Source organism: Talpa europaea, assembly GCF_964194135.1.
Source record: "Talpa europaea genome assembly, chromosome: 2".
Lineage (NCBI taxonomy): Eukaryota > Metazoa > Chordata > Mammalia > Eulipotyphla > Talpidae > Talpa > Talpa europaea.
The window spans coordinates 137,624,528-137,643,657 of record NC_140068.1 but is presented as its reverse complement, the minus strand read 5'-3'; the positions used below and the strand labels follow the sequence as shown (position 1 = coordinate 137,643,657).

The window sequence follows — 19,130 nt, the reverse complement described above, 5'->3', positions numbered from 1 at the left end:
CATGGCTAGTTTGTGATAGTCATGTCTCAGAGGTGTTGCAGGAGGCAGAGCTGGGATCACTGTTTCTTACCAATCTGCTGTTTTAGATTCCGTGGCCAAAATTATGCTGAAATAAAGATGATAATAATAGTCAATACATATATATTGTGCATATTAAATATGTGACAGTCAGTTGGCTCATCTAATTTTTGCAACTGTGCTTTGAGGGGGTGCTTTCCTTATTGCCACTTTACAGATAAGGAAAGTGAGGCATGGGTGTTTTGCCTGAGATCAGACAACTAGGAAGTGTCCAATAGGGATCCCACCTCTGCTCTCAGAACTCTCCAGTATTAGAAAAGAAGTTGAAGTTGACCATAGTGTCAAGGAACACTAGGCAGACAATTTTAACTGTGGAGAACTGATTCATTATTCATACATCTCACTTTGTATATGGTAATTACACTAAACAAGAATTTAAAAACTGGTAGGAGAATTGGGGAGGATGGGAAGTTGATGATCCTTAAATTCAGGCAGTAAGATAGATCAGGACTTCCATCCTGTCTATTCTGTGCTGATGCTGGGGACCCTTCTGCATATGTTCTCTTTATGTAATTTCTTAGACTGTTTCTGAGGCTCAGATGTTTACAAGGCTTATAGGAGCTCTTGAAAGTAGAGCTTGTCAAGAAATTAGTGAAGTTGTTACTATAACTCTATTGGTATGACTTAGGCCAGTTTGCATAACCAGCGGGTTAGAAGTGGAACCTGACAGATTCTTGAGCAGTCGTGGGGCTGGTACTGAGTGGAGCAGGAGGTGCAGATGGAGTTACTCTCATCTGTCCTACTGTGTCAGGTGAGGCTTCCTTAAGCTCAGGTGCAGTAGGCCACTCACTGATATTTTGGGGCCCCCATCCCCTTTCCAACTTTATTTTTTTTTTTTTTTTTTTTTTTTTTTTTTTTAAACCAGAAATTTATTGCGTGACTGCTGAAATCCTTAAGATGAACTGGATGCTGCAGCAGTGGCCCTCTTGGGTTTAGGTGTTGTTCCTTCACGGAATCCATGCCTGAATCTGCGGTATACAATTTTTAGGTGCCTCATTCGACCAGTCCCGGTGGTATTTCGCCTTTTAGCCTTGGCACTCCAATTATACTTTCTCTTCCGCTTGGCAGGGTAGCCACACTTGCCGCAGGTCGACTTCTGAAGGTGGTAGGCCTTAGAGCCACAGCGGCGGCACAAGGTGTGCGTCTTATTGCGACGCTTTCCGAAAGATGACGTTCCTTTCGTCATCTTGCTTCTGCGGCCGGGACCAAAGAGCCCCTTTCCAACTTTAAACTCCTACTTGAGTTTCAGGCTCCTTCTACCCTCTGTACCTATATTTCCCTCTCCCTCTCAGCCTCCACCCTCTGCATTGGCCCCATCCTTGTTGAGTGTTGTGTTAGATTCTGTAGCCCCTGAACTCTCTGCCACATAAATCCTTGCTGATGGAATTTACTGCTCTGCTTTGCATTTATCCTTGACAGCAACTCCCAGCGTGTGTATTGAGGACTTCTAAAGGACTCTGTAGTGAATGGATCCGAAAATCTGCACCTTATTGGCCATTTTCTTAATAACGCTGGGTGGGAGTTATGGAGCTAACTACTCCACGAAATGTTTTCTATGTCCTTAACTAAGTGGCAGGAACAATTTTTATCCCCATTTTACACCCGACAGAGATTAAGTAGGTTCCCTGAGATCACATACCTAGTGAGTGTCAGAGCTGGGATTGGAACCAGGAGTTGTTCTAAGCCATTTTGTTATATTGCTTCTTTGGTAAATCACACACATGAAGCTAGTGGCACTTAGGGCTTTTATGGCAATTGTGCCAGAATGGGCTCTTAAATGAGTTGCCCCAGATTCCTACTTGGGATGGAGTATGGATAGTGTGGTACCCAGTTTGCTGCTCAAATCCCATGTTTACTGTCAGGCTTTTAGTTCTAGGGTTTTGTCTCCAATTCATTCATTCTTCTTCTTTTTTTTTTTTTTTTTAAAGATTTATTTATTTATTTATACAAGCACTGGTTACAGTCAGAAGCACAGGAGGGTGAGAGAATCCACCAGAGCCAGAGCGGGGAGCAGAACAGGCAGACTGATGAAGTACACTGCTGAGGGGAGCAGCGGGTGAGGCAGGAGTGGTCTGCGTGCCATGTGGGACCCTCACCTGGCAGCCGGGGATCAAACCTGCGCTGCAGAGGCTGCGGGCAGCTTCTCAGCCCATCGCTCAACCGCTGTGCCACTGGGGAGGCCCTCCAATTCATTCTTGACACAGTGGTTGTGAACCATTTTCCAAAACTTTTACCTAATTAAAGCACCTGAAAGAAAACCAGCCTCTGACTTTGCATTGCTGCCTTCAGGCCACCTGCTCCCTGTCCCCCAGATTTACCTTCTTTTTCTAAAATGCTTAGTGTTGTTTCTTACATCCCTGGGGATGTTCCTGCTGTTTTTTGAAAACAAGGCATCATTGAGGTCATCACTTTGTGGCTGAATGTCCTTACAAACCTTACTTCTTTTAACTTATCTGAAAACCAGCTTGTACTCTGACTAATCCTGCCAGAAGCCTATCTCCAGGGTCTTTCATGGTATTTACATATATGTAGTCTGCTGGCTGATTTACATATCTTAGTGCTTTGAATTGTAAACTGTTTCAAGATAGAAACTTCCTTTTCAGCCTGTTACCTCCCACATGGTTTCTCCTAAATGGGCTTTTGAAAGAAAAAAATCAATAGGGACTCTCTCTTCCCATTAACAGGACACGTGTTTATTCAACTTGCAGTGAGCTGGATGTACTATTCTTTCCATAGATTTCCTTCGCTCTTATAAATAACACTTCAGTTAAATTACCATTTCAGTTGAATGAGTCCATCATCATTATTGAGTAGATCACAGGGCCGTCCCTTCTATCTATTTTGCTTTCTAAGCCATGTTCAGTTCCTCACAAATTTCTACCTTTCAATATGGGCATCACAATCATCACTTGTATAGATGGAGCTGTGAAATGTGATGAGGACTGTTTAAACAAGCCCATTTGGTTGGTCATGGAGCCAAGGCTGTATCTAGTTCAAGGGAAAGGCCTGTGATTGATTTGTGATGTCTTCCTGGGAGAGGGATGGGAGTAATGGTATGTGAGAACAGGAAGAAAGCATATTAATCACTTACCCTTTTAGTGTAATTGGCCCAGGATAGGTTATCAAAATATTTGAGAATTTATCTTTAATTAATGATATCTGTTGTCTTGTAGGAAACTTACCTGGAAATTATAGAATTCTGTAAAATGGGAATAAATTTTCCTTAGGTGTTGGGTAGAAGCACAACATTGTCAGGGTACTGGGGAGAAAGGGGTAGTATATACCTGACAGCTACAATTACACCATGAAATGACTTACTCTTTGTAATTTTAGATTAAAAGACTTGAAGTATACTCATTTAAGGGGGAGAAATGTTTTTAGTTCTGTGTGATAGGATTTCCTACTGTTTTGTACTCACATTAGCCACTAAATTTAAAAAATGTTCCTTTTAGAACTGGGGTTGAATTGTCATCATTATGTAGAGAAGGAAAGGGACAGAAAAGAAACATGGTTTCCCCATTTCACACAGCAAAGCAGTGCTAGAGTTGGGGTTAGATTCCCAGACTCTTGTCCTTCCATCATGCTAGACCAGAAAAATCAGAGTAAAAGGGGATTTATAGGGGTTGTATGAAGTTGAATAATAATAAAAAATGTACATGTTGATAAAATTGAATCTATTTCGATATTTAAGAAAAAGTGAACTTTATTCCGTTTAATGGCTTAATAAAATATTTGCAGGTTGTAAAGACTGAGAAACTTAGAGAGTAATTAAACAGGGATCTTTAGTTTCTGATGTACAAAGGAAAATTAACAAGATGACAGCAACTAAAGCACGGGGCTGACGTTAGACAGCACCTTTAGGACGAGACCTTAGACCTTCACTGATCACTCAGCATCCTGTGCTGTTCAAGCTGGTGATTTTCCTCAAGCACCTCCAACTTGAGGGCTGCCCTGTGTATCACTATGAGGGGAAACCAGTCTGCATTTCTCCATATTTGACTTTAGGCCTGAGCTGGAGGGTGAGTTTTATTATTTCCCAACTTGATTTCTCAGGAGAACTGGAATTACCCTTTAATCATCCTTACCATCATGAATGGCCTTTGAAAGGAAAACTTCAACTTACCTGTTCTTTGAAGCTGCCTTTCCTAGACTTTTGCTAGAGTTGTCTCTAAACCAGAGTCAGGCTAAGTGTGTGAAGCAACATCCTTTAACCAGGATTTTTTTTTTTAAAGATTCATTTATTTGTGCATACAAGAGCTGGGGTACAGGCCAGAGCTGGGGGGGGGGGCGGTGGTGGTGGTGGTGAGAGGATTCACCAGAGACAGAGTGGGGAACAGAACAGGCAGATCGACTGAAATGCACTGCTGAGGGTGAGCAGCAGGCGAACCAGGAGAGGTCTGCTGGGCCATGTGGGTGGCTCCCTGGCCAGGGATTGAGCTCATGCTGCAGTGCCTGTGGATAGCTTCATAGGTTGCATCTTAACACCTTGTGCCACCAGGGGGCCCCTAATCAGGATTTTGGATACTCGGTAATTTTGTGGGGTCTAGGGACAGAAAAGAGTTCACTCACATGGACTGAATAATTGCTGGGTGCCAGGCAGTGCACCTAGCACTTTACATTACTGCTCTCCTCTGACCCCAGGTGGTATGTATTTTTACTACCCACCTTATATTAAACCAGGAAACCGAGGGCCTCCCCTGTGGCGCAGTCGGTTGAGCGCCATGCTGTGAAGCTGTCCGCAGCCTCTGTAGCACCGGTTTGATCCCGGCCCGCTGGTGAGGGTCCCATATGGCGTGGCAGACCTCTCCTGTCTCACCCGCTGCTCCCCTCAGCAGTGCATTTTGTCAGTCTGCCTGTTCTTTCCCCCACTCTGTCTCTGGTGAATCCTCTCACCCTCCTGTGCATCTGGCCTGTACCTCAGTTCTTGTATAAATAAATAAATAAATCTTTTTAAAAAAACAAAAAAAAAAAACAGGAAACCGAGATTTGGAGAAGTTCACACTTGCTGAAGGACCTGCTGAAGGACCTTTGGGACATCTCTTCTGTGTCATGTCAGACCATCTCGATGAGCCAGTTTGTCTATAAACTGGGGAACTTCACTGCTCTAGAGAAATAAGTTTTTCTCAAAAGGCTGCTGTAAATTTTGACTAGTGCTTTCCCAGAAGGTGTTAGCATTACTAGCTATATGTCTTAGTCTGAAACAGGGTGGGATGTGGTGATGGGCGCCATGTTCCCTGAGGCCTATTGGAGACGTGGCTCCTTGCTCCAGTGTCCTTTGCAGCCCTCTGAGGGTCTTCACAGTAAAAGATGAAGAGATGAGAACAAGGTGCCTTTCCCTGCTCATAATCCCCCCCCCCCACACACACACCCCTGGACAGTCAAGAGCCAGCAGCCAGTTCGTGGGATCCTGAGAAGCAGGTAGGTCCCTGGGGCTGCAGCATGGGTGGTGGGGAGTCTCGATGAAAATCGTGACTGGAGAGCTTGCCCTGGAGCCCTGGTGCGCATGGACAGGCCAGGTTTGCACTTGGTGGAGAGATGTGGGTGAGAGATAGATGTTTGATGGGGTGGCCACTGAATTGTTCTCCAGGCACTTTCTCCTACCTGCACGTGGATCCTAGAATGCAGCTCCCAGTTTTTGTGCTGTTTGCTCTTAACTGTGTTGCCACCTATTTCTAATGCCACTGTCCTCTCTGCAGTACGCTGTCCTGCTGTCAAGCTGTCCTGCTGTCAAGCCCCAGATTTGATTTTCCTAAGGAGATTCAGAAGTCTAGATCCTTATATCCCACATGGACAAGGAAGCTGGGCTAACCCTGAAAACCTTTTGGCCTGCCAAGTGCTCTCAACAAGTACTTTGGACTTGGCTTTTCTTTTGGTGGGTTACTGAAATCTGAAGAGATGCTTCCTTGACCTGAAAGCAGCCTCTCCTCTTACCTCTTCTGGTGATCTTTGCACTTGCCCCACTAGTGGTTCTTTCATAACCTCTCCTAAATTTCCAGGTGACTGTCACACTCTGATTCTTCATGCTTAATCAATCCTGTCTTAGAGCAGCAATTGCATTTGGTTTCCTTCAACCTCTTCTTAGCAATAAAAATACTGGAATCCTTTGATTCAATTGCCAGCTTTGTCTTGGGTCCTGGGGATACAAAAGTGAACAAAACAGGCAAAAATGACCCTCCTTGTAGCGCTGATGTTCCAGCGTCATCCTGTTCTGGTGACATCATAACATTGCTGTGCTAGATGATGTTGATGATGATTAGTGTAGAGTTCAATTATTAACCTATATTGAGCATTTACTTTGTGCCAGGCTCTGTTTAAAGTGCTTTGCACTTGTTAATTTTTTATTAAAACAACAAAGGACTCTTATTAGGCTGTTTTCTTCTTATCCCCAAGGAACACAGAAGTTATGTTTCCCAAAGGACCCTGGAGTCCTTGTTTGCAAAGTTGATTTGAAATGTAAATTCCAGTAATTGTATTTTCTATTAAGTTTGTAGTTATCAACCAATAAGTTCTAAGAAGAGGGGAATGAATTGTCTATCAAGTTTGAAAAACAAAGCATATTCAAGAGTTTATTGCAGTTGTGGAAAGGTGGATTCAAATAGTAAAAAAGCCCCTATTAGTTATTGATCCATTACCCCATTTTATTTTACTTACTATGTCATTTGGGTCATCTTTTTTTTTTTTTTTTAAAGATTTATTTATTTATTTATCCAAGCACTGGGTACAGTCAGAAGCGCGGGAGGGTGAGAGAATTCACCAGAGCCAGAGCGGGGAACAGAATAGGCAGAGTGACGAAACACACTGCTGAGGGGAGCAGTGGGCACAGCAGGAGAGGTCTGTCACGCCATGTGGGACCCTCGCTGGTGGCTGGGGATCGAACCAGCGCTGCAGAGGCTGCGGGCAGCTTCGCAGCCCAGCTCTCAACCACTGCGCCACCAGGGGAGGCCCTGGGTCATATCTTTCATTTGTTCCTTGGAGGGTTCATGTTGACATCTTATCTTGCAGAATCCTTGAAGACTGGGACTCTTGGAGAAAGTGGTGGAGAGTGAGTTGGATCTGCAAGTTGGGTTTGAATTTCTTAGCTAATTATGAACTGCATGACTTCGGGCAGTTTCTATGCATGAGGTTGGAAGAGTAATTCCTAATAAATAGAAAATCTGGCATGTCATAGGAGCCTTTGCCCTGCAACGAGTCTGGACCTCCCCTTCACAGTGCTCACTGTGTGCAATCTAAGAAGAAATTCTTCTTTGTTTGGCATACTTGGAAAGAATTCATGAGCTATATTTTGCCAGAATTTGTAAGGTTACAGTGATAAATCTGACCTGTCTCCCCTTGTAGGTTAAACCGATAATAAATGATTTCTTGACTTTTCTAGGAAAGGAGCTTGAATGGGCTGGGTGTTAATGTTTAGACTTGCTTTGCGTGGGGGAAATCTGTGATCTGAGGCAATAGAATTTGGAATTTCACAGTATATGGAATCAACCACAAGGCTGGAAAGTACTCGCGGCCAACAGATTTGACATCCAGTGAGCCTTACAGGCTGAAAGCAGATCCAAATGCCCGCTTATCTTCCTGTATAACAGGATTGTGGACAGTGGACCTCACTTTAAATCTTCTTACTGTGATTTGTGCTCCTGGAATGAAAAGCTTGGCATGTTTGGAAGTGAGAATGATGTCTTGAGTACTGTCCTACTTTGATCAAAGACTTACGAGGTGGGAAGGTATTTTATGTCTTTACATAAATGTAATTAATTGACGGACTGAGGAAAGAACATAGAACTGAGAGTCTCCTGGGTTTTAACACCAATTAATTGTGTAGCCTTAATTTTTAATGAGTGTGTTTCTCAATCCATAATGGGAAGGGATTACCTGGTGATCGCTAAGGTCTGTTCAGAGTGTAAAGTGCTATAATTTGAAGACTGGACATTAAATTAAATTGACTATGTGCAAAATTGACCCCCCTTATTTTTATATTAAAGCAGCGCAGTAATTATGTCAGTTTTAAAGAAAACATTAATAGAATTAAAAAATTGAAGCCAACGAGCTGTAGTGAATTTATAATTTAACATGTAACCTAAGAAGAAATTCATGAGTTGTATTTTGCCAGAATTTGTAAGGTTCCAGTGACAAATCTGCCTTTGTAGGTTAAACCAAATGAAGTGATTTTTTTTTTTGGTGGTGGTGGTTCACTGTGTTGTGCCCTGCACTTAGAATACTGATGTAGTGCTGGCACCTGGGCTTGGTCAGCTATAGTTAGATAGGGAAGGAGGCTGAACGTGCAGGGAGCTAGAGAGAAGGACATGCCCATTTAATGGAAGAGTTTGGTGAAAGAGAAATGGCAGTGTGGATTATAATGGGAAAAACAGGGCCAGCGGAGACTAAAGAGTTGGGAAAGCTTCTTGGGCTTGGCCCTGAAGGATATTCAGACTTAAGGAGAAAAAGCGAGCAGTGCATTTGGGGTGTTGACCTGCCTGGAGGGGCTGGGGGTATGGTGGAATAAGGAAATGATAGGCTGAAGTTCCAGGTCATGGCAGGCCCGGACAAGCAGGTAGAGGCGCCTGGACCTATGAAATAGCAGTAGGGGGACAGAGACACGGCGGGACAAATAGAGATTGGTCTGTGTCAGCCTGAAACATGGCTTCAAACCCAACTTTAAAGAAAGTGCATTAAACATGTCTGCCACTTAACAACAGAGTGTCCTTAGGTGAGTGAATAACTTGGAGCCTGTATTTCCTCTTCTTGAAAGTTCAGTTAATTGTGCCCACATCACAGATTGACGTGTGGAGTAAAGGGTTGGCTATAATAGTGCCTGCATTATGCATGGCATATGCTGCTCATGAGATGATACTTATTGTTAGGTATGCCTGCATCATTTATTGTGCATAGTAAGTTCTCAGGTTGGAGAAGAGTGAGAGAAGGGAAAAGAAGTGTTTTGACAATGCTGTTTTGTGTAGTTCTTATACAGCATGAACAATTGGAGTAGTGAAATAGAGCAGGAAGAACCAGCTAGGAGCCTGCTGTAGCCATAAAGAGATAGAGCATGCAAGTAGCATTGGTTGCGGAGAAGAAAAGGGAGTTGAAGAGATGGTTGGACCTTGTGATTATGTAAGTATAGGGGAATACAAGAAAGGGAGGAGCTGGAAATGTCAAGATTATATTAATTTTGGAAATGGCTAGACAGTATAACCATGGCCAGAAATGCAGTCACTGGGAAGAAAAATCTGTTTTTTGGAAAAAGACAGCAAATTCTGTTTTATTTCTCTTGAGTTCCAGGTGAGAACATGACATTCAGAATCAAATAACCTGTAAGCTATTTACACTGTAAGCCTGGAAAGCCTCAGAGTCTCTTGAAGTGAAGGGGCAACGCCATCTGCCTCAGGTGAAAGGATCTGTGGAATGCAAAAGATCTGTACGGACCCCTGTTGCTGCGCCAGAACCTTCGCCCATCCCCTAGGCTGCTTGGTGGCTCCCACTTAGCTGGCATCAAAACTCGCATTTTTACCCTTTAGTTTCAAGATGGAAGTTAACCAGGTTATCTAGAAGTTGCAATTTTCCTCACCCTTCCTCCTCGCTCATTCCTTCATTTATTTAAATATTTCTGTTACCATAACCTTGTCTCAGAACCCGCCAGCTTTCATCTTGTTACCCCGGTTTTCCTTCCTTGAGGAACTTTGGGAGTCCCACATTTTCACACTGAACTGGAAGCAGCGTCCTTACTTCCGCTCCCCCCAGCGATTGAGGGAAGCATGAAGGACGATACTCCGGTGGGCTGGAAAGCCACTTATGGGTAATGTGCTTGGCACTGAGCCCCACTGTGCCAAAACTAGCCTTTGGCAAGTCAGTGAGTGGTTTTCCTGCCAAATCCTGTGACTTACCATAAGTAGTAGCTCTGTTGTTTCTATAAGTCCAGTCTCTGAAAGACTCTGCTTTTCAGGATGTTGTTTTGGTGTTCAGTTACGTGGGACTGAGTTACACAGAACTGACCGGCGCAGAACTGAGGCGGGAGGATTTTACATCCAGGAACTTTGCCGGAGGGGGTTTGCTTTCTCTTTCTCGGACTGTCGATACTATGTACTTTCACTGCATGTGAATTTTAGAGGGTCCTTTCTCTCACTATTGTAGTATTATTTTTTTTATTCAGGGTTAAAAATAAACATGCTTCCTAAGTATTTATACTCAGTAATTAGGCTCAGAAATTGTACCACCAGACCTTGGTCGCATGTGTGTGTTTGTGAATAAGATGCTTGAACACTGGATTTGATTACAATGCTGAAATGAACTGCTTAGTTTCATAAAACAGAAACTTGTTCCTTTCTAAGGATAGTCTCTTTATATTCAAACATATTTCCTATGTTTCTTCTTTTTTTTTTTTTTAAAGATTTATTCATGCATACAAGAACTGGGGTACAGGCCAAGGGGTATGGGGGGTGAGAGGCTTCACCAGAGACAGAGTGGGGAACAGAATAGGCAGATTGACTGAAATACATTGCTGAGGGGAGCAGTGGGCAAGTCAGAAGCCTGCTGTGCCATGAGGGAAGCTCTGTGGCCGGGGATCGAACTTGTGCTACAGTGGCTGCAGACAGCTTCATAGGTTGCGTCTTAACCCCTTGCGTCACCACGGAGGCCCGATTTCCTATGTTTCTTAGAGGAGCACTCTTTTTATAACTTTTCACAAAAGTAGCTAGCTTTTTAGTATTCATTTTTACCAACTATTTCCACATCTGTTCTTTAAAAATGACAAATTGGACTCTTTTGTGTCTGTGTAGGCTCTGGTGATATTATAGTAATATTTTTGATGACCATGTTTATTTTTTTTAGCTTAAAGTGGAATCTCTCAAAAGGTAGTCTTGATGGCAGGAGACCTGCGTGGGTGGAGTCCGGAGTCTGACCTGTTGAAGTGAGTCAGGAGAAGGGGATGGGCTTTCTGTCAGGAACTGTGGGAGGCCTAAGCGCTCACCTGCTTGCAGGTGGGCAGGTCAGTCCCATCTGTTCCCTGGATGGTGGCTTGGGACACAGCTCCTGTTTCAGAGACAGAGGACTTTATTACAGCTCAGCAGGAGACATGAGCTTTGTGTTCTCTGCAGCTGTTTATATCTCATCTTCTTGTCCCTCAAGGGGCCAACAGTGCCATGGTTGGGTGAATGTGGCAGCTGCAGAGGCTGTGCATCCCTTGAGAAACCCTAAGGTTAGGGAACCCTCTCTTTTTATAAGGGAGCTGTTGACAGGCCTGCCTAGTCTTTGGCTGGAGAGAGACATTATCTCTGTTACTCAGGATAGGGAACCTGTCTATCCCTTTCCACCATGAAATGCTGTTGCCTTACAGATAGCTCAGGAAAGATTGCTCTACTTGGACCAAAGCTGTAACGAGTCTGCCCACCAGATATGGGACATGGGAGGAGTCGGGAAGAAGCACTGCCCAGCACGCTGGCTCCGCTGGCTGAACCTCCCTGCTCAGCCTCACAGCTTTCGCCTAACACCCTGGACATCTCTGCAGGGAGCTGGAACTTTGTTTTGCACCCGTTTCCTTTTTCCATTTTCACTTGAAGAACAACTTGTTCAGACCTGGATTTGGGTGCTTGGGAGAGTAAATGAAGGTGCATTGCCTCTGGGGAGGCATTTTGTATCTTGCTGTGTGGCTGGAGTGGGCAGTAGAGCAGGGTTGCTTTGGTGAGCACCTTTATCTGACAGATCAGTTTCAGCTGGCCTGATGAAACCCTTCTCAGTAGGATTTTTCAGTGTATGAGAAGTACCCACATCCATCCTTCTCCTGACTGTGACCCCAGTCCGCTGTTCGAGTACAGATGACTTAGAACCTTCTCGTCCTCATCCACCCTTTGTGACACATGCCACTCATTTTTAACTTCCTTACCCAGTGAACATGAACTTCTTTCATCTTAATGCCTTTCTCTTCCTTTACTTTAAAATAATATTTACTTTCAAGTGTCAGTTTCACATTGAGGTAGCACCATTTAAGACAATATTTATTTAGCACCTACTGTGTGACCATAGGCCCTGCCCCCAGGTAAGAAATCTTGTCTTTTCAGGTTTTCTGAATGGATCCCTAAAATCTTCTGACTTTTTGTGACTTTCAATGTTAACATTAGCACCTCTATTAGCGAGGAGTGCATATTTGTTAAGCAAAGTCAGAGTTTTGCACTCAAGGACTGCTTTTAAGTAAGGCAGGCCTCATACAACTCTTTTCAACAAGGTCAAAGGGGTTCTGGAATGGAGCAGTGTGGTTTATGGTTCCAGACTGCTGGGGTGGGGGGAAATCCACTCCTCTCTTATATTAGCTATAAGGAATTATATTTGTATATTAATAGGTAGGTTTCAGAACATTTAAAAAATTGTTTCCCTTGTTCTTAGCAGTATTCTGTGTGACCGTCTGGGTAGATTGTACCTTTATTTTACAGACATGATCACCACAAGGCAGAGCCATCAGTGACCTGCCTGCCCACCATAGTAACTCTACCCTGCTCTATGCAGTCCATTAGACTGATTTTGATGTTCTGCCAGAGATCAGCTCTGCCAGAGATCAGCTCTGGTGAACAGGGTTGAGGAGAGGAATCCAAAAGAACTGAGGAATAAAGAAATGACAGACACAAAAGAGAGTTTAAGAGAAGCAGGCCCCAGGGGACTCGAGGCTTCTCATCCTGAGCTCAAGCATCCTGAGTGCCCAGTGCATCTCATTTTTATTGATACAAACTGCCCTCCTCCCCTCCTTGGGAGTTACTAGACAATGAATCACTCTCTTAGTATTTAGCCTGGTGTGGGCGCACACGTTCACCGCCAAGGTTCTGCATTATCAGGTATATTCTACTCCCTTTCTAATCTTGCCTGTTTCTTAGGCCTAGCTTTGCTGACACAAGAAAGAACATCATGGTCTGGACATGGGCCAGTCTTCCAGCCCATGTTGACCAGTCTTCCAGTCACATCCCTGACGTTCTCCTTATCTCAGCACCTCATGTCTTAGGGGTCCCCAACAATGTTCCTTTGCTTTCTATCAACTGTGTTTTACTCTAGGCTGGTATTTTTCTTTCCTGTTCCACAGACAATGACAGGCAGAATGATGCCCTCTACCCCCACCCAAGATGTCTATGTCCTAGTTCCTGGATCCTTTGAATATGTTACCTCTGATGACAAAGGGACTTGGCAGATCTGGTTGACTTAAGGATCTTGAGATGGAAAGATTAACCTGGATTATCTGTGTGGGTGTAATGTGATTATGGGGATCCTAAGATGGGAGCCCTTTAAGTAATGCCCCTTAAAAGTGGCAGAACCAGAAAAATGGCATCTTGAGACCATTGCTGACCTTGAAGATGGAGGAAGAGTCCACAAGCCACAGAGTATGGGTGGCCTCTGGAAGCTGGGAGAGGCAAGGGGGTGGATCCCCCCCAGCACCTGCAGACAGCATCTGAGCCTGTTGACACCTGCATTTTGACTCCATGAGGCTCAGGTCAGATTTTTGACGTACTGAATCATAATATAATAAATGTGCGTTTTTAAGCTGCCATATTTATGGTAATTTGTTACAACAGTAATAAGAAAATACATAGCTCATATTTTTTTGTTTGTTCGTATATTTCACTTACTTGGAATTCTCTTTTCTCTCTTGCTGTTGCTTATTCATTTTTATCCTCAAATCCTACCCTTCTTTCAGCTTCCTGCTCTTATTTATTTCCACCATCTTAGAATTCTTTCCAATTTAAATTTTATCCAACATAAGCTTTTGAATGCTTCAGACAGTATGAAAGATATTCCTACCTTTGGTCATCTGTTCCAGGAATGTCAATCAGACCCTCTACCTGAAAAGTAGAAGATACATGAAAATAATAGGGATAGGCTGCCAAGATTGGATAAGCCAGGTTATGGTGAATCTTGTAGCTTGTACCCTGAGACTTGAACCTAGTTTGTTAAATAGGAAGGTGCTGTGAAAGATTTTGAATAGAGAAGTGGTGACAGAAGTTACCAAATCATTTAGGCCTACTAATTGGGGGAAAAGGTGGTAGATCAAATAGTTTGAGGAGAGGCCACTTAATTCCTTAGTAGAGGTGTGGGGTAGTAAGAATCTGAACTGAAGTTATCCATTCGCTCACGAAATACTACTGAAAAAGGATCTAGCTACTGATTGGGTTGTTGGAGGGGATGAAGATGGGGTAGCGTTTGTTTCCATGCTTGGTACCAGTGACATCTGGTGAGTCTGTGTCCATGAGGACACGGACTGTGTGTCTCGGCCGTATTCCTGGCCCAGGGTCTAGAGCATGATGTGCTCTCAGTCAGTATTTATTAAGTGCAACCTGGAGTTAATATCTCCTTTACAAAAATCCCAGGCAAAATATTTACTACAGAAAAATAGCACTGGGAATGTAGTGCAATATATCCTATGAGAGGGAAGAGCGGACAAACTGTGCAGCCCGCCGGCCAAGTCCAGCTGCTGTCTGTTTTTGCAAATCAAGTTTCATTGGAACACTGCCATACCTGTTTCTTTACTTATCATCTCAGCCTGCTTCCACGTTGACTTGAATAGCTGCCGGAGAGACCATGCTTTGCAAAGCCTGAAATGTTTGCTCTTTACTGGAAAAGTTTGCCAACCCTTGCTGTGGTTATCACCTTAAATTGGACAGCTGACCTGCTGTGGATGTAGATGGTCTCTCCAAATGGGAGAAAGTGGGGACAGATGAAATGAAGGTGAGATGGAGAAAATGTTTATATTCTGGGATTCCTTCTGTTGAGAAGGAAGAGCTAGTGAGGAAGAGAGAGCAGAGTACAGAGTAATATGGGATCTGAGGAAGGACAGGTGTGTGTTGGTGATGTACATATAAAATGTACCATTAGTTGTCCAACCATTACCACTGTCTAGTTCCAGAACATTCTTTTCACCCCAGAAAGAAACGCTGTTGCCACTAAGACGTCATCCTACTCCCCCTAGCCCTGCTTTCTCTCTGTGTGAATTTTCATACTCTGGATATTGAATATAAATGGAACATACAGTGTGTGAACCTTTGTACACGGCATCTTTGCCTTAGCATAGTGTTTCCTGGTTCACCTGTGCTGTAGCATGTGCAAAAACTCCATTCCTTTTTATGATCGGATAGTACTCCAAGGTGTGGCTAGACCCCAGCCTGTGTATCCACGCATCCATTCTAGGACATTTGGGTTGTTATGAGAGTAATGCCCTGGGGACGTGTAGGGTCAGGAATGACCACTGAGCAGGTTTTCTAGGATCCAGCAGACCGGGTAAAGGAGGAGTCAGAGGCCTCAGTGGTTTTGCAGGTTTTTAATTGGGATTACCAGGTACACGGCAGGCAGGGGTACTGGGGGGCTGGCAGGCTGGCAGGCCTCCCAGCCCTCCCAGCCCCCAGCAGGTCTTCACTCTATGGGCTTTCCAGCCTTTACTCGGCTTCTGCTTCTCTTGCTTCTCTCTCAGCTTCTGCTTGGCTTCTACTGGCGTCCCTGTGATGCCGCCCTTAAAAGCACAGTCTTAGCCCAGGTGAATCCCACCTACCTATGCCCACACCAGGTGCCCGCCATCAGGCATGCATTTAGGACCACAAGGATCCATCATCTGTCCTGATGGCGGGAGGGCAGAAAAGCCTGACATTTTTTCCTTACCCTACAGGACGTTTGTGCATGCGTATCCATGCACACACCTGTTTCCAGTTCTCTAGGATGTGTGTCCTGGTAGGGCAGAATTTTGGTGGGGGGGCTTAGTGTTACAAATGCACTGTGCACAAGGGAGGGCAGGAAGAACTAGGGCTGAGGATGGGCTGTTTGATTTTGGCATCAAGAAGTCTCTTGGCAACCTTTAGTAGAGCCAGGCAGGGAATGGAACCAGGCTCCAGAGCAAGACAGGATGGTGGGGACTGCGGGAGTGGTGAGGTTTGACTCCATACTTGGTTTCCTACCTATCAGGGCTTTGTAGGGCAAGCGATTATCAGACTTTTCTGCCCTCCCGCCATTAGGATTAATGATGGATCCCTGAGATCCTAGATGCATGCCTGATGGCGGATCCTGGAGCAGGGTGTGGGCATGCATAGGTGGGCACACCTGAGCCAAGAGAATGGGCATATAAGGCCAGGGTGGCAGAGAACGGGGTGGTGTGGAGTGTCATAGTGTCCAGTATGTTGGAGAACATGAAAACAGCTAAAACACTGACACAGCTGCTTGAACCGGTGATGAACCTACCTGGTTTGGCATGGGTGCATTACCGGCATCCAGTCAGTGGAGATTTTTGTTTTTCCTGAATGAGGAAACAGCGGAGCCTGTAGAGGAAAGGCTGGTGTGGTTATGGAGGGGCCAGGGGGGAGGCTCAGAAACCTGAGAGGAGTGGGAGCACCCAGTCCTGCACGAGGTGCTGGGGGTGCAGAGACTGCCCTCTTCTTGTGGAAGCAGATCTGCTTTGTGATTTTGAGGGGTGTTCTTGGTGGTGAAGCCTCTCAGCTTCTTCAGTCTGTGCAGTGGCTTTGACAAATCTCTGATTCCATTGGCAGCAGCTTGGTTTGTGGAGCTTGTCAGTAAGATCTTTAACTGGTTCCAGGTGGAAAGTGATAGTATAAGATGGTAGGGGAGGCTGTGGACAGGGGGATCAGAAACCAGATTTTGAGATCCCCCAGGAAAGTGTCTGTGAGCCGATCACACAGGGAGCCACAGGCATTGATTAGGTGGTGTGAGTGCCTTCCTGGTGAGCTTGTTGAGAAGCAGAGAGTGTTGATTGATGTTGTAGAAGTGGCTTTGTGGATTGAGGATAAGGCCTTGCTGTACCCCTTTTTGGAAACTGGGGAATGTATGAGTAGGAATCCTGAAGATCAGTAACTCCATAGTTTTTAGATAAAAACTTTTGATTGATAGAGAATGACCAAGTTTTTATTGTAAAAGAACCTTAAGAATAACAAATTACTACTTGCTATGAGTCATTTAATTAAAAAAAGACATTTCACTCACTAAAATGTGAGAAAAATAGGCTGTCGAAATAAAGAACCATCTTGAGTATAAATTATGTACTTTTGTACATGTCTTCTCATTTTGTCACAGCATGATAAAATACTCTGTCCTGGGTTGGCTTCAGTCCGCTGACTACATCGGGAATCCACCGTTGAATTTTATTGTTTTTTTTTTTTTTTTAAATTACCTTGTTTGATTCTCAGAACTGAGGTACCAATTTCCTGGCCTCCAGGCACCATTTTGTCTGGACCCCAAGTTGGAACAGTGATCGCACGACTACTTGGCTTAGAGTAGGGCTGAAGATGGGAAGTGGAGGCTCTCTGGAAGAATCCGGAGGTGCTTGCAGTTGAGAATTCCCCTTTCTTTCACTTGCTCTTAAGTACCAGAGATGCTGGCAAGCATTAGCTGGTCCCTGAGATTTCATCTTAGGTGGTATCACTCCTGTTAACTAGGGGGCAGCCTCCTTAGAAGCTGGTAGTGCCAGGTCCCCTGTTTGTCCTTGCAGCTCGATTCTGTTACCCCGAGTGAGTGGGACGGAACCGGAACCTGGCTGTCCTGTTGTGTTTGAGCTTTCACTCAGGACCTGAAACAGAAATCAAGTTTGGGGAGGTTCTGAGTGGTTCTGGCCTGCCACTTCTGGCCTACCTGTGTGAGGTTCGTCACCCCGGGTATATGGGGGCAGGGGAAGTGAGTGGATTTCTCAAGGATGGATGGGAAGATTTTGTGTTGTTGTTGAGGGGAAGTGTTACTACTTACTAGATATTGCAGAATTTTTCTTTTCTACATTTAAATACAAATCTTAAGAAGGAGAAATAGAAGTTGGAACAGTGAATCACCCCCATTATTATTACTTTTTTCTTTTTTCTTTTTTTTTTTTTTTTGTGGCCTGCTATAGGTTTTTCATTTTACCCCCTCATCCATTTTGCTATTTGGACTGATTTAGGAAGTTTTGAATAATTTTAATTTTCTTGCCATTGAGTTGTCTTTTAATCTTTCCTGATCTTTGAACATACAGACTTGAAACTAAGCATAATCAAAAGTTTATGCTGTTGCATGATAGTTATGATAGGAATTTTTTATTTTAGTTGCTAAAACAAGGGAGTATTTTAGAAGAATTCTTTTATCTAGACCAGGCACTTGATTGAGTCCAGTCGGAAATCTTAGAAGGTTGTCTATAGAGGGCACAGTGGTTAGTGGAGAGCTTAGAGCTGGGTCCAGGAAACCCGAAATTACCACTTAGCTCTCTGAACCCTGCAGATCACTTAACCGTTCTGGGTTTTGGGTTTTCTTCTCTTTAAATACACACTTCAGGGAAGAGATGAAAATAACCATATAGAATGAAGACATCTAAATTTTCCCTTAGCTTTCTGAAGTTAAAATTTATAGTGTGTAGTGGATCTGGGTTTTAGTCGGCTGTTGACTGAGGTAGATAATGGTGGTTTGGTGTGGGGAAGGATTTCGGGAATTAGGGGCCTCTGAAGAGGAGTCAGCTCTGCTCCTTGGAGAGTCTTTGCGTCTCACTAGGGTGCTCTGAAAGGGGCAGCGGTGTTGCTCTGACCCGTGTTGGGTGACTGCACTGAATGTGGGGCTGCTCCTCGGGGCTCTGGGAAGGATGGGCCTTGCTTGGGGTCATAGAGGCGGAGGAACCTGTAGAACCTAATGGCCACGGTGTTGTCTTCCTCAGTAGACCAACCCAGTGTGCTTGGAATGGTTAGTTTTCCTTTATTATCCGACAGTTTTTGTTTTCCATTCAGTTGCAGTAAGATTATGTTATTATGCAAAAATTTTTGTCAGGGATGATTTGGGCAGAGAACCCTTCTGGTATCCTCTTCTGGCCTTGGGATTGAGAGAAATTTGTTGCTTAAGGAAGAGGAGAGTCAGGTGAACGTGGGTTGGCATCCTGACCTTGGCGCTCTACTGGGTGAAATGCTTTCTGCGCCGCTCCTGCCTGTGCCGGAATGCAGTGCACCGGCTGGGGAGCACCGGGAGGGCTGGGAGGACCACTTGTGGGACAGAGCCCGTTCTCCGCTCCAGTGTAGATGGTCGTCCTCCACGCCACTTTGGTTTACCCACTTAGCAGTCAGGGAGCAGGCAGTCCTTCCTTACTTCCTGAC

General features: G+C 44.5%; 2 protein-coding genes across 2 annotated transcripts in view; one reads left to right on the top strand and one right to left on the bottom strand.

The window, feature by feature from the left end:
- Positions 1 to 19,130, top strand: part of GMDS (GDP-mannose 4,6-dehydratase) — a gene marked incomplete at its 3' end in the record, with an annotated part of 554,110 nt that overhangs the window by 962 nt on the left and 534,018 nt on the right. The gene's annotated exons all lie outside the window — the stretch shown is intronic.
- LOC311167551 (large ribosomal subunit protein eL37) lies at positions 798 to 1,274 on the bottom strand. The gene has a single exon (XM_084228643.1). The coding sequence runs from the start codon at positions 1,262 to 1,264 to the stop codon at positions 971 to 973; it is 294 nt and encodes a 97-aa protein (XP_084084769.1). The 5' UTR covers positions 1,265 to 1,274; the 3' UTR covers positions 798 to 970.

Excerpts from the sequence above, each read along its gene's own strand:
- LOC311167551 (XM_084228643.1), bottom strand. The coding sequence starts at position 1,264 with ATGACGAAAGGAACGTCATCTTTCGGAAAGCGTCGCAATAAGACGCAC.